Below are 13,531 nucleotides of genomic sequence, written 5' to 3' on the forward strand. Positions count from 1 at the left end.
CTGTTTTTTTTTTAACTTCTAATGCACAATTTGTTGTGGTCATGCTTTACAGACTGGTAGCAGACAACGAAACGGTAGCCCAAAACAACATGAGGATAAACAGATTTTAAAAAACAGTAATAATTTTCTGATAATTCCAATACACAATACCAAGTTCTGGTTAACAGTTTAACTTCCATCAAAAATAAACCTTATACAACATGTTAGAGTTAGTCCATTATTATTATTTAATATTTATCTCATTTTATTCTATTTCAATTGATTTATTTAATTGTGTGGTTAAATGTTGTTCTTATGCATTCCGTCACCTTATATAAAGCACTTTGAATTGCCTCTGTGTTTGAAAGGCGCTACACAACTTACCATGCAGTTTTAATAAGAAAAAAATAGCAATATAAATTGAATTGATCATCTGAAATCTGGTTATGGATAACAGACATCAAACGAACAGGACTGGATTGGTGTTCACACGGTCTCTGTGTTGATAAGTCGTGTGTAGGACCACAGTAATTAGCAGTCATGTAGTGTCAGATCCTCCTGAGCTCAGCCTATCCACTCTCCCTCTCTGTGCGTCTCGTGCTGTGACTCGCGCAGGGCGGCCTCTCATTGGCTGTCGGCGGACACCCGGAGCAGGTCGCTCTCCTCGGTGCTGAAATCGCTGCACGTCGTGATAATGTAAACGGCGATGAGGCCAAACAGAGCGTCAGTCAGTAAACACCAAAATGGACGATGATCTGTTCCAACTGAGACAGTTGCCGTGAGTAGACTACAATCTGCAAATGAACGCCTTTTGGTTTTATTCAATCTGTGTTCAACCGTGACAGCATGTTTGGCCGACGCGTCGCCCTCTGACAGCTTCGCATCGTATTTGTTTGATTAGCTCGCTGGACCACAAATAGCTTGACATTCCTTAAAAGCTGCAGTCATTTAATAACAACATGTATTCATTTATTTTACCTAGAAATGTACCTAGATTAAGGAAAATATAAAAACAATTTAGCATGTTTAGACGATGCTGGTGGTGCAGTTTGTTTACAGTCGCAGCAATTTCCTAAGAAGACTGTTTTGGTCTTATTTATTCATAGGAAGCAGGTTTGCTGTTATTTCTAAGCTGATCAGTTTCCCATCTTAACTTGTAATTGAGTTCGTCTTCATGACTCAGTACCTAACGTGATTTATTTCAATCCTGCTGTATATACATTAAGATACAGGAACATTTCTCAAAGACATACAGTAAAATAATAAAATAAATATAATTTTTAAAATGAAATATTTGTTAATCAAACGGTAAAAAACATGGATTTGGAATAAGCACTTACAAATCTATTCCAGTTAGTAAAATAAAAGAAAAGATGGCTGTTTTAAGGGGTTGCAGTATTGCTGGATGTATTCATTTATTTCTTTATAAAGAGCTTGAAAATGAAAATTATAGTGGCTGGACATCTCACGAAGTCATCTGCAGCACTGATACTTCACATTGCAATAAGGCTATGTTATGTAATTACAGTGATTAAGACATCACTGGCACTTTCCAAGTTCTCTTATAGTGTTTCATCCTTGATGAACCATCTATTATCTACATTTGGGAGAAGATTATACCTTCCATCTGTAGAAAACATGCATGTTTCTGGGTATTTAGGCTTTATAAGCTTGCCAAGCAGTAAAGAGCAGTGTGCAGAGCTGTCAGCTGGCTTGACATGGTTTGCCCATAGGAAGATATTACCACCCATTCACAAAATCACAGCCAGAAAAGGCTCATATCACCTAGGCAACTGACTCTCACTTGTACTCAGCTTTGCCCTGGCACTAGTCTTCTGAAACTCCCCCGGCCGGACATATTGCAGATGTGTTAATTCTCCTGGGCTTTTAAAAAAATAATTCACATTTTTTGTTGTAGTGTTATCCGCTTCCGTCGCACAGGTGAGAGCACACGCTCCGAGGATGATGGCGAGACTAGAGAACAGGTTGTCAAGATTGCAGAGCAGACTGATTCAGAGTCTGTGGCACTTACAGATGGAGCTCCAGTTCCTCGGGAGTTTGCCAATCCAACTGATGGTACAGTATGGCAGGGCTCCATTTTACACACAAAACTTCCTTAACTTCCCTGTCCCTACTTCCCTACACTTTCATAATACACTCATACTCCCTAAAGTAACATGATTTCAGTCAAGTAATATCAATTATATCTGTTTCCAAGGTCAAGAAAACTTTCAATCTCAAAAGTAATATCTTGTATGAAAGAACAGTTCTCCAAAAAATGACAGTGGCATATTTGTTGTTTCAAGCTTGAGGATTTACTTTAAAACTGTCATCAGAAGCACGTAGATGATGATGTCACAGGCCTAACCTGTTTGTAAGCAATAAATACATACCAACACCCAGAGCGCTCAACCTCAGTTATACAACTGCTGTTCCTTATAGAAGCTCTCAGACCACTGTTCAGAGAAGGTTTGTATCTGCTAATTTAAATATCTTCACGTTGCTTATTCCCTCAGACACATTCATGGTAGAAGATGCCGTAGAGGCCATAGGCTTCGGGACATTTCAGTGGAAACTCTCCATCCTCACTGGTCTGTCCTGGGTAAGAACTGCTCTTTACTGAAAATACACCATTCCAGATACTGTGTATGTGCGTGCATGTTTTTCAGTAAACACTAGGATATTGTGTTTCTCTGGGTTTTCTGTTTACTCAGATGGCTGATGCTATGGAGATGATGATCCTCAGCATCTTAGCCCCACAGCTCCACTGTGAATGGAGGCTGCCCAGCCTTGAGGTGGCACTGCTTACATCGGTAATGGCCCTCTAATGTCTGTAAAGTGCTCTTGCTTGCAGTGCTATATGACTGTCCTGATAGTTATTGATTCAGTGCTTAGGGATTGTTTTGAAATGAGAGCTTGTATTGAACAGTGACAACCACATGGAAAAGAGTAAAGCCCCTAATGCTTTTTAATGTCATTAGATGTGTTGCAATATTTTGATTTGAATCACTATCAAAAGCATGTTTACTTTTCTGAGTATTATATAAAACAACATGCAAACAGGGGAGCTACACTAGATTTTACTAATGCTATTGCATAAAGAGGCATGCAAACAGTGCATATTTTTAATGATGTCACGTAATTGAGTTGTAATAATACATTCACTGTTCATGAGAAGATAATCAAATTAAAATTTCACATTCAGTGACTTTTAGTGGCTCACACCAAAACAGAAAGCTACAGTACTGTCTACAGTTTGAAAATATGTATGACAGGATGTGCATAATATCAGCTTATCATTCTTTTTTTATTTCATTGATGCAGGCAGTGTTTATCGGGATGATGATCAGCTCCTCTCTTTGGGGAAACATATCTGACAGATACGGCAGAAAGACAGTAAGTTCTAATTAAAACCACTGATTGACATGGAGATTAATTATATTTCTGTTTTCTGTAAGTTTAATTTATAGGTGTTAGAAGTTTAGGTTTTCAGTTTCTGAATGAAAGAAAGTGATCGATATCAGACGCTGTACTGTATGCTCTCCTGAAGAGCCTTATTAGATCACCATAATTTATTGAGCAGCTTGTTGTGTTTTGATCGTATTCACACACAGGGTCTCAAGATGAGTGTGCTGTGGACTATGTTCTATGGCCTGATGAGTGCATTTGCACCTGTGTATGGATGGATCCTTTTCCTCCGTGCACTGGTGGGCTTTGGCATTGGAGGAGCCCCACAGTCGTGAGTAACCCTCATTTGTCTCTCTAAAAACAACACTGTTATTAATTTGAGTTAGGATTAACAGTAAAATGTTCCTCCTCATAAGGGTGACACTGTATGCTGAATTTCTGCCTATGAAGTCCAGAGCCACATGCATCTTGCTGATTGAGGTAAGGACTACCCTATACTACTATCTCACTCATCTATCATCCTTCTATTCATAGTGTTAATGACATCCAGAAATGACAAAACATGTAGCCATAACTGCACAGGATTTTATATAATTTAGATTTTGCCTTGCAGATATTTTGGGCACTGGGCACAGTGTTTGAGGTCCTCTTAGCGATCCTGGTGATGCCCACTCTGGGCTGGCGTTGGCTGCTAGGCCTCTCTACCATTCCTCTCTTTATCTTTGCCATCCTATGTTTTGTGAGTATGATGTTACAAGTCTTGTTCTACAATATGTTAGCATAACAAATGACAGCTTTATCAATTTTTGTGGGGGTGGTGGTGGGAGCAGTGGCTACCAGAGAGTGCTCGATACGACGTGCTGACAGGGAACCAGGAAAAAGCTCTGGCCACACTGAAGCGCATTGCTACAGAGAACGGAGCACCCATGCCACTGGGGAAACTTATCGCTGCCAGACAGGTAAAAGACATTGGATATTTTTCATGTATGCAACTTAAATGTTGTTATTTTTACATTCATGTTTTTTTAATGTCTGTTCTTTTAATTAGGAGGATCGTGGAAAGATTCAAGACTTATTTTCATCGCAGTTTCGCTGGACCACAGTTCTGCTGTGGTTTATTTGGTAAGTGGAGTGAATGAGAATGCCACCCAGTCATACCTCAGTCATTACTCACTGATTTTCTTTTCTTTCTTACTCTCCAAGCGCACAGACGAATTAATTTGTGCGTCTCACTTCATGTAAACCACCATTGTTTCATCCTGCGTCTCTGTCTCCTCAGGTTCGCAAATGCCTTCTCTTACTACGGACTGGTGCTGCTCACTACAGAGCTGTTTCAGGAGGGAGGTGCATGTGGAAGTGAGTCACTGCTCCAACAACTAACAGACGCCCTCACACATTCAGGGACACACACACGCATTTTAATTTGGTAGACTGATAAAAGAGACAATGTAGTTCAGTGACTTGTGTGTTGAACGCCCCAGGAGATAAATGTAGTATACATTTCAACTACAAAAACAGGGAATTAAGTTAGCAGTTTATATATTTCGAATGAATAAACATCTAATAAATCATGCTTCTGAGTGTCAGTGAAAGAATCAACCCTTTTCAAGACGCACATGGTCTTAGCAGGAAAAGCACAGGTGTAATTGATAACACCATTGTTAATGTTATTAGTTACACCTGTGCTTTTCTTACTCTGACAAGTCAAAATGTCTGCCATGAAAAAGGTCTATGTGCTTATACAGTGCGTTTTTGCAAAGGCAACACAGAGCCAGTGCTGAACTATCCTGTTGTTTTATACCGCCCTCTAGTGTCCAAAGGTAATAAGAGAGAGCCCCGGTGCAACTTGGAGTGTAAATATCTGAACTCCGACGACTACAAAGACCTGTTGTGGACCACCTTATCTGAATTCCCAGGTACACATCAGTTAAATATCTATGTCTTCACAAAGTCAGTCAATATACCATAATTACTTTATATTTACTAGAAAACTAAACATTGGTACAAAAAAAAGGTTATTACAGGTTTAGTACTCTGATATTATGTTGTGAATGGTGCATTGATTTACTGCTGTTTATGTAATTTTTAGTAATTACTTATACAAAAATGTATGTTGTATATTGTATGTTTTTTTTTTTGCAATACTCACTACAAGTTCTTTATACAAGTAATTACTGGATAATTATCTAGTAAATACTTATTAGTTGCTGCACCTATTGCTATGTTGGTATAGCTTGGTACTAAAAATGTCATCATAATAATCCTAAATGCTATGTAATTAATTAATACACCTGTTACTACATTACTTCAGGGTATTTCAGGGACAAATCAGTAAAACAGAAAGATCATTTAATAAGTTATAAATAATCATCTGAATAATAATTTCGATTGAGCTTTCTCATGGAGGACACTTTGGCAAGGTTGTAATAATTGCATTAATGATGACTGCATTCCATCATTAATGTTATTAGTTACACCTCTGATTTTCCTGCAATGACATGTCAAGAGGTCTAACATGAGAAAGATTTGTGTGCAGATAGTAATAAATAAAAGCAGAAATGAATAACTATTATATTTTACAAACATGGAATTTTGCATTTTCCATTGTTACATAGGACTGCTGGTGACACTGTGGGCTATTGATCGACTGGGAAGGAGGAAGACCATGGCATTGTGTTTCTTCATCTTCTCTATGTGCATTATTCCCCTCTATGGTTGTGTTGGCAGGTAAGGTGGATACTAGTAGTGAGAATGTTAAACATCAAATTGTGGATCCATCATTTATCCAGCATTGCTGGTTTGTCTGTTGCAGAGCATCCATGACAGTGTTGATATTCATCGCCAGAGCTTTCATCGCAGGAGGATTTCAGGCTGCCTATGTGTACACTCCAGAGGTAAGATATCCAACCAGAGTGCAGGTTTTCGCTTGCAAACAGTGATTAGTACGGCTCTGCTCAAATCAATAGCTGAGTAAAGTGAGCCAACATCAAGGCAGCCTCCTCAGTATTTTCTGATACTCTGCAGGTGTACCCAACAGCGACCAGGGCTTTAGGTCTGGGAACAAGCAGTGGGATGGCCAGAGTTGGTGCCCTTATTACACCTTTTGTTGCACAGGTAACACCCTTCTATCAGTTTTCTCCTTTAAATACATAACACAAGAAAGTGGTGATCATTTGCGTTCGTCCCTGGGCTTCATCCTGCAGGTGATGTTGGAGTCATCTGTGTACCTGGCTCTCTCCGTGTACTGCTGCTGCTGCCTCCTAGCTGCCGTCGCCTCCTGTGCACTGCCAATTGAGACAACAGGCCGGGGCCTGCAGGAGTCCAGCCACCGCGAGTGGGGGCAGGAGATGGTGGGCCGGGCCTCCTCCCACAGCCCAGAGAGAATCCCTCAGTCCAGCTCCGGCTCCCAGGGCTGAGGACCCGTCGGCTGGAGTACAACCGAGAGAGGTGACCACGGTGAGGAAAAGAGGCAAGGAGAGGCAAAAGAAGCTAGACCAGCTTTCTGTGTCCATCTCCAGTCCCATCCTATGACTCTTCAGTTTAGGCACCACAGTGGTTTCAGAGAGCCAGGCAGCACAATATTATGTATTATTATTATATAGTCTTCAGCCACCATTGCTGTCACAATTTTGCCACTGACTAACAGCACACGGGGTGACTGCAAAAGACCAAATGACCTACACGAGTGCAAGATTGAGAAAATGAAGGGTGGACGACATGTGAAACATTCTTAAAGAAGTGAGAATTCAAATACTTTGAGTAAAGTATTTGAATTCAAATACTTTGAGTAAAGTATTTGAATTCAAATACTTTGAGTAAAGTATTTGAATTCAAATACTTTGAGTAAAGTATTTGAATTCAAATACTTTGAGTAAAGTATTTGAATTCTGCTTTTCTCAAGCAAAGGAGAATAAAGAGGGTGCAACTGTTAGCTTCAAATAACCATCTTCTTTTCAAAGAGCCTTAAATCTATTCTGTTTGTGTTTAAGAGACCTACTCTTAACCCTATGAAAAAGACATAGATGCGTAGATAAGAAAGAGCATTATTTTGTGCACACAAATTGCCTGTTAAAATACACTAATTACAAACTCAGCTTTATACAAAGCGCATTGCTGGAGTGAAGAACAGTTCCACATCATCAAATAAACAGACCATTAGATTAAATAAGGTCTGTGATTACTTCATCTAAGATTCATTTCTGTCAAGGCAGTGAAAGGAAATACTGCACAGTAAGTCCCTGATTTTCTCGTATACAGTAAGCATCCTTTTAAAATCCTATGTTCTTTTTTTTCGTGTCAGTATTGTTTCACATTTTAACATGGATGATTTTCTGTTAAATACATGAGGAAAAGGCAGGTATTACTCTAGTAATAATGAAAATACCACCTCATCTCTTGATCATTATGTGATCATTTTATTTACAACAAGCTGACAAATCTGCCGAAGCCTTCATCAGAGCATAATGAGCATAATCAGTGACATCATACAGTTGACAATATTTCCTAATTATATCACAGCTGGTCCACAGATCCTAGACTGCATTTGAAGACCACATTATGTAAGTTAACGTATTGAAGTATTAGGAAATTAAAATCTGAGTATTTTCATCACCCAAAGCTGACTCAACCTAGTTAGTAAAAATCCCATGATTTTAAAAAAATGACATTAACATGAGTATATGGTGTTACGATGTATAAACCATGCTGCATCTCTTGCACACATGGACCTACACATGCAAACACAACCATTTAGCAGGATGTTACATTCTGTCTTTCTGTAAATGTATCAAAACCTGGTTTAGTTGTTGTCTTTGCTTTTGTTTGTAACAAAGGTGATGTGGAGACGGACTTTGCCCAGTCTGATTCTACGAGTAACACACTGAGCAAAGTTTTGTTAAAAAAAAACAAAAAAAAAAACGAAAAAGAGATTAACTAGTACAGGTCCAGCAAGCTGACTCTTACCTGCCAGTGTTTAAGATATAGTGCTGCATTAAGTGTCTGTGTGCACAGATTCTTGTCAATGCACTGGATGTAAATGTGTATGATACTATAGTAAATAATCTTTCAAAAAGAGCAGTGGATTCATGTTGTTATTTATTACTAAACAGTGTGATGAGTGATTTTATTAGTTATAATCTACATTTACTGAGAACATTGTCAACACTTAAAATTACCCAAACCTCATACGGATTTAAGTATGATTTTGTTACACATGAATGAGCCATCTCTTAGTGGACGAGAACAACGACATGAGTGTCTCCTCTTTCACGATACATATACATTACCTCAAACATACTGTGTATGATAATGAATATCTCTTCTCTTTAAATGTTAATCATAGTCAACAACAGTTTGTGCAGTATGGGATACAAGGCACTGACATTGAAATTTGAAAAAGGAGTGCACTAATCATTACTGCCAGACACAAATTTACAAGTGAGCTTTTGGACATTTGCCTTTTTGCTCCACAACCTGACCGAAGAGCCTCGCTGCCTCCTGGGCGCAGCCTCTGTGAATGGTGAGTCCGAAACCTCCATGGCCATAGTTGTGTATCACCTGAATGAGAGCCAGGATATTTTAGAAGTTGAATGACCAAAATTAATATCTAAAGTACTACTTAGCTGTTAACGTTTACCTCTATTGTAGCTGCGCCACACTGTATGGCCTCCCTCTCCAGTCGGACTTTGCTGCGAACAGGCCTGAGGCCGGCCCAGTCCTCTACTATCCGGGCATGCTGAGGTTAGAGAACAACAAGACATAATGTTTCTCAAACTTGAAATTTTGCGAGACTAAAGACAGCTACATCCAGATTTGGGTGTTTTGCCACCAACTTGTTACTTGTCACTAACATGTTTGAGGACTGATTTATAGAATATATTCTAAATATATCAAATGCAAAATGTTAAATACTTAGCTCTACAGAAGACTCATTGTAAATAATTCATTACAGCATACATACTTTTTATGGCCTCTTACACAAACAGCATTTTGATATAATCTCACTTTGAGACTTGGCTCAAGTTGGCAAGCATCTTCCCAGATTTTCTTATGGTCGGTGGAGTTGTTCTGTTCACTCCAGTTTCCTAACTGGAAAATCCCACCGACTGTCACGAGACGACTCCTGCAGACACAGATGTTCTGTTCGCTCATGAAAAAACAACTTTGGCTTTCTGGCTACAAAACTCTGTCCTCCCAAGTTACAAGTGCTCTGACAGAAAGCAACGCCATGGCAACTGGACAACACAGTATAACCACTGCTAAATAGCTAAATTTCATATTTAGCATATAGAAACTAAAACTGCACAGCAACATGAATTATGTGTATGATACCGTAAATCCAAAAGTATCATATGTGCTAGAACTACCCTGGAATGATGTATGGTGAATTGTAGACTCCTGTTGTAAAATTGTGGGTAAGAATCCAATGCTTCAGCCATGGAGCATCCACCTGAAAGACAAAGAAATAACAAGGTTCAGCTGCTATTTCCATGGTACTTTTATAGCTGGTTATATAAACTATTTACAGACATTTGAACCTGTTCCCTCTCACCTTCACTATCTGACCCCGGCCTGGTTTGAGCTCAGGGTCTGGCTGGAGCTCTCCTGATCTTATCCCAGTGCAGTTTATTACCACGTCTGCCCCAGTTTCTGCCAGCTAAATTCAGGGAAGCATGATAAGAGATAACAAATATGACAAGTGATAACATTTTGTGAGTCCTTCTGAGGTAAATAGGAAATTACAACATTCTGCCTGTTGAAAAGCCTTCACTAACCTCCTTGAAGGACTCTATTTTCCTGTGATAAAATTTTACACCCCTTCTTTGCAACCTATGAATGACACAAAACCAGATGTTTATTATGAGCACTAGAAATCCACTCCTGAAAAATCTACTTTTTGACTTCTACTCAAGATTAAGAACCAGTTATCCTAAACAACACCTGAGGACATCTGGTAGGCTGTGTCTGAAATTATTCACTCATTTACTATTCATACACAGCCTATAGGGAATTATGTTGAGGACAATGTAGTGTGTCAGATGGAAAACATTTCAGACACTAATCAGGTCATTCCCATCTGGCAGCTGTCTAAACGTGCCTTTTTCCCTGGCCTGCACAACGCATGGTAGCAGTTAGCTCTCAGTTAGCGACCACAGACTGTATATAATTTTTTCCTTTGCACTGTCAGATAATTTTAGTCCACTATATAGACTATATATAGCATATCTTTTTTTATTGGGTAGTAAATGATGTTGCAAACAGGTGCTACACCAGGATGAACTGCGTTCAACTCAGGACTCAGGGGGAAAAAATGCTGATACGATAAGTTAATTACTCACCAGTCCATCAGCCAAGGTAAATATGTTTTACCTTCCACCATAAGAGAAGTGTTGAACCACCCATAACTGGACATATTAGAAGAGACAGATTGTGAGAGCTGGTGACACAGAATTATCCATCCAATCATAAATATTTGTATCTTTTTTTGGGAACCACATAAAAGATAGTAAGAAAAAAACAGAAATAGGAAGTTAGTGTAAGAAGTTTCTTTCTTTCTTTCTTTCAAAGCATTTGTCACCTGAAATTTTATAGATGTATATATATTTGTATGATTTATGGGTGGTTTTTTTTTGGCTTTTTAGATATTTTATTGGAAGGCCTGCTGTAATCTTGACGTTTGATATACAGCAGTGTCTTGCAATCCCATGTGGGTCAAATGTTTGGCATGACATGGAAATAAATAACTACCTAAAAGCTGTATGTGTGATACCTTTTTAGCTTTGGATATTCATCATTGGAGATAACTACCTAACTAACTAACTAACTAACTAACTATTTGCATCTCTGCTTTATGTTCTTTCAGTGTTTTGCTTTCAGCAGGAACCTACTTGTATCCAGGGAACATCTGCAGTTCTCGCTCTGTGAGCTTTCTGAAGCCTAGGACAATATCGTTAAATGAGGGATCCTGCAATCAAAAACAAGTCACTTAGTATGAGATCACATCATTTATGTCCTAAACACATCTTGGCTGTGTTAAATTGGCGCTAATCCCTGAGTCTGAGTTTAAACCCAACCTTTGGTGAATCCTCTCTGTTATTGTTTTCCAACCACTGCAGGCACCCATCTTTGTGCGGCTGAACAAAGCTCTACTTTCAGTCAGGCTAAATACTACTGGACTACAACTGGTTATAGTTTAACTATATCTATACTTTTAATTGCACAGTTCCTTTGTTCTGGGTTGTAAAAGGCTTCCTAAAGAAGGTAAAATCTTATCTTAGAGGTCACTGTGCAGAACAACGCACTACTCACTGGGACTGGTTCAGTGCAGAGATTGTAGCCAGACTGAAGGAATACACCCATTTTTATGGACTCTGGTGAACTGAGGCAGCTCAGCAAGTAGTCAAATGTCTCTTTATTCCATTTTCTAAATGTGAGGACAAACACAGCATTACAATGGTTGCCACTTTTTTTGCAGATAAAGTGGAGACTCAAAAGAGAGAATGCACTCACGTCTCCTGGATGTTGCCCTTATCGTAGAGATATGGTTGCCAGAGGCCAGCAGCTCCATCACTAGTGGTCAGTGGAGTGAAGCGGTCTGCATACACCTCAATGGTCAGTTGACTGACAATTGAGTGATACTGCTCATAGATGCTCTGAGCTGTTGACAGGCCGCTGACTCCAGCTCCAATCACTGCCACCCGCATGTCTGGATTAACATGAGAGACAAAACACAGTTACATCTGAGACTCACTCACCCACAAAGGCATCCTATATGAAAACAGACCAACATGACAGTCTGGATCTCTACTGTATTGTATTCTAAAATAGGGGAATCAGAAAATGATTATTATATTATTATTAAACAATGTATTACTTAAAATTATGTATTAGTAGTAGTAGTTGTAGTCTTGTTAGTACTCTTATTATTATTATTATTATAGATCTATTGAGTAGAAAAAAGAATAACAAAACCACAAAAAGTCGCAAACAGTCAATCGCTGTAAAAGAAATGCAGAAGTTTGCAAAGTCTTGATGACATCTAAAATATTATCCACTGTGCAAACCTGTTGGACAGCTATCTTAGATGGATTAGTGCCTACATGGTTGGCTGAATCACGCACTACATCTAAGTAAAACATTTGCAATCTAGACAGTTTAGAATAGGACAGTAGTATATTATGTAACAGAGAGGGCAACATGTCGGATAATTATACACCTTAGTTTAGCGAGACAGCATTTCAGAGCAAATCGTTGAGGAGGAAAACTTAAGACTTATGTAAATACTGCATAATAGAGCAGATCGGATACAAATATTGTGCAGATACTCCACTCACAACTGGATCTGTATGATTTCCTAAAAGTTTTGCTTTACCTTCAGACTAGTGTTCCGCCACCACTGCAGGAGTTGTTGAAGTCTTTCACGACTGACAACCACCCACTGGTTCAGCTGTCACATGGGCGAGGGGCGGAGACAGCAGCTACTCTGCACTTGCTCAACTTTTAAACCAAGATGTGTAAATGCCTCTGGGTGGATTGTACAGGTTAAGAATTATTCTATTTTTCAAAAATGTAAATAGCTTGATGCCTAGCTGTCTCCATGGAGAAACAAATTCGGGATATTTCCCACATGCAAATTTTTATGTGTATATTATATTACTACAACTTGGTCAAACAAGGATAAACACAGTGAGTGATTTTTGCAATTATTATTAATAATAATAATAACACTGTGCTTATTATGTTAGGCAACATGGCTGCCATGAAAAAGGCCACAGTACCCATTGTAATTGTAATCCTCATAATAATCTCCAGTTATACCACTGCACCTCCTCTTTTTGTCACAGCTCATTCTCCCACATATATGAAGCCCTTACATCCCACAACCACACAGGTGTCACTGACATCATTAATGAATCCTGGATCCCATATAAATGTCCCAGGTCTGTCTAAGGTCCACGCTGGCTCCTCTCACAAGGCCCTTTTCATGTCAGCCTCTCCAAGCAGGATATATCACACAGCAGCTTTAAGGCAGCACAACAGAGATGATACTAATAACATGAATGATGCCTGTCATAATGGCCAATTAACCTCTACATGCATACTGTTACAATGCTAACATTCATAAGACTGCCTGCAATGATAGGAC

The 13,531-nt window shown here is 39.1% G+C and overlaps 2 protein-coding genes across 3 annotated transcripts; one reads left to right on the plus strand and one right to left on the minus strand.

Annotated features, from left to right (window-relative positions):
• The first annotated feature begins 79 nt into the window (after positions 1-79).
• On the plus strand, positions 80-7,774 carry svopa (SV2 related protein a). The gene is made up of 16 exons (XM_044196082.1): positions 80-757; positions 1,898-2,055; positions 2,496-2,581; positions 2,694-2,792; positions 3,304-3,375; positions 3,594-3,718; positions 3,804-3,867; positions 4,001-4,126; positions 4,218-4,346; positions 4,436-4,509; positions 4,667-4,743; positions 5,199-5,303; positions 6,003-6,114; positions 6,200-6,281; positions 6,412-6,501; positions 6,591-7,774. The coding sequence occupies exons 1-16, from the start codon at positions 723-725 to the stop codon at positions 6,801-6,803; spliced, it is 1,647 nt and encodes a 548-aa protein (XP_044052017.1). The 5' UTR covers positions 80-722; the 3' UTR covers positions 6,804-7,774.
• A 6-nt stretch (positions 7,775-7,780) lies between these two features.
• On the minus strand, positions 7,781-12,879 carry LOC122876127 (D-amino-acid oxidase-like). 2 transcript variants are annotated; one of them, XM_044196086.1, is made up of 11 exons: positions 12,758-12,879; positions 11,896-12,091; positions 11,695-11,809; positions 11,274-11,350; positions 10,725-10,790; positions 10,161-10,215; positions 9,938-10,042; positions 9,753-9,835; positions 9,391-9,508; positions 9,023-9,121; positions 7,781-8,943 (listed from the first exon to the last, which is right to left on the minus strand). In XM_044196086.1, exons 2-11 carry the CDS (start codon positions 12,087-12,089, stop codon positions 8,818-8,820), a joined length of 1,038 nt encoding a protein of 345 aa, XP_044052021.1. In that variant the 5' UTR covers positions 12,090-12,091; positions 12,758-12,879; the 3' UTR covers positions 7,781-8,817. The 2 variants fall into 2 exon arrangements, with proteins under 2 accessions (XP_044052021.1, XP_044052022.1); XM_044196087.1 differs by lacking the exon at positions 10,725-10,790.
• Between the last annotated feature and the right edge of the window lie 652 nt (positions 12,880-13,531).

Source organism: Siniperca chuatsi, linkage group LG5 (genome assembly GCF_020085105.1).
Source record: "Siniperca chuatsi isolate FFG_IHB_CAS linkage group LG5, ASM2008510v1, whole genome shotgun sequence".
In the NCBI taxonomy this organism is placed as follows: Eukaryota; Metazoa; Chordata; class Actinopteri; order Centrarchiformes; family Sinipercidae; genus Siniperca; species Siniperca chuatsi.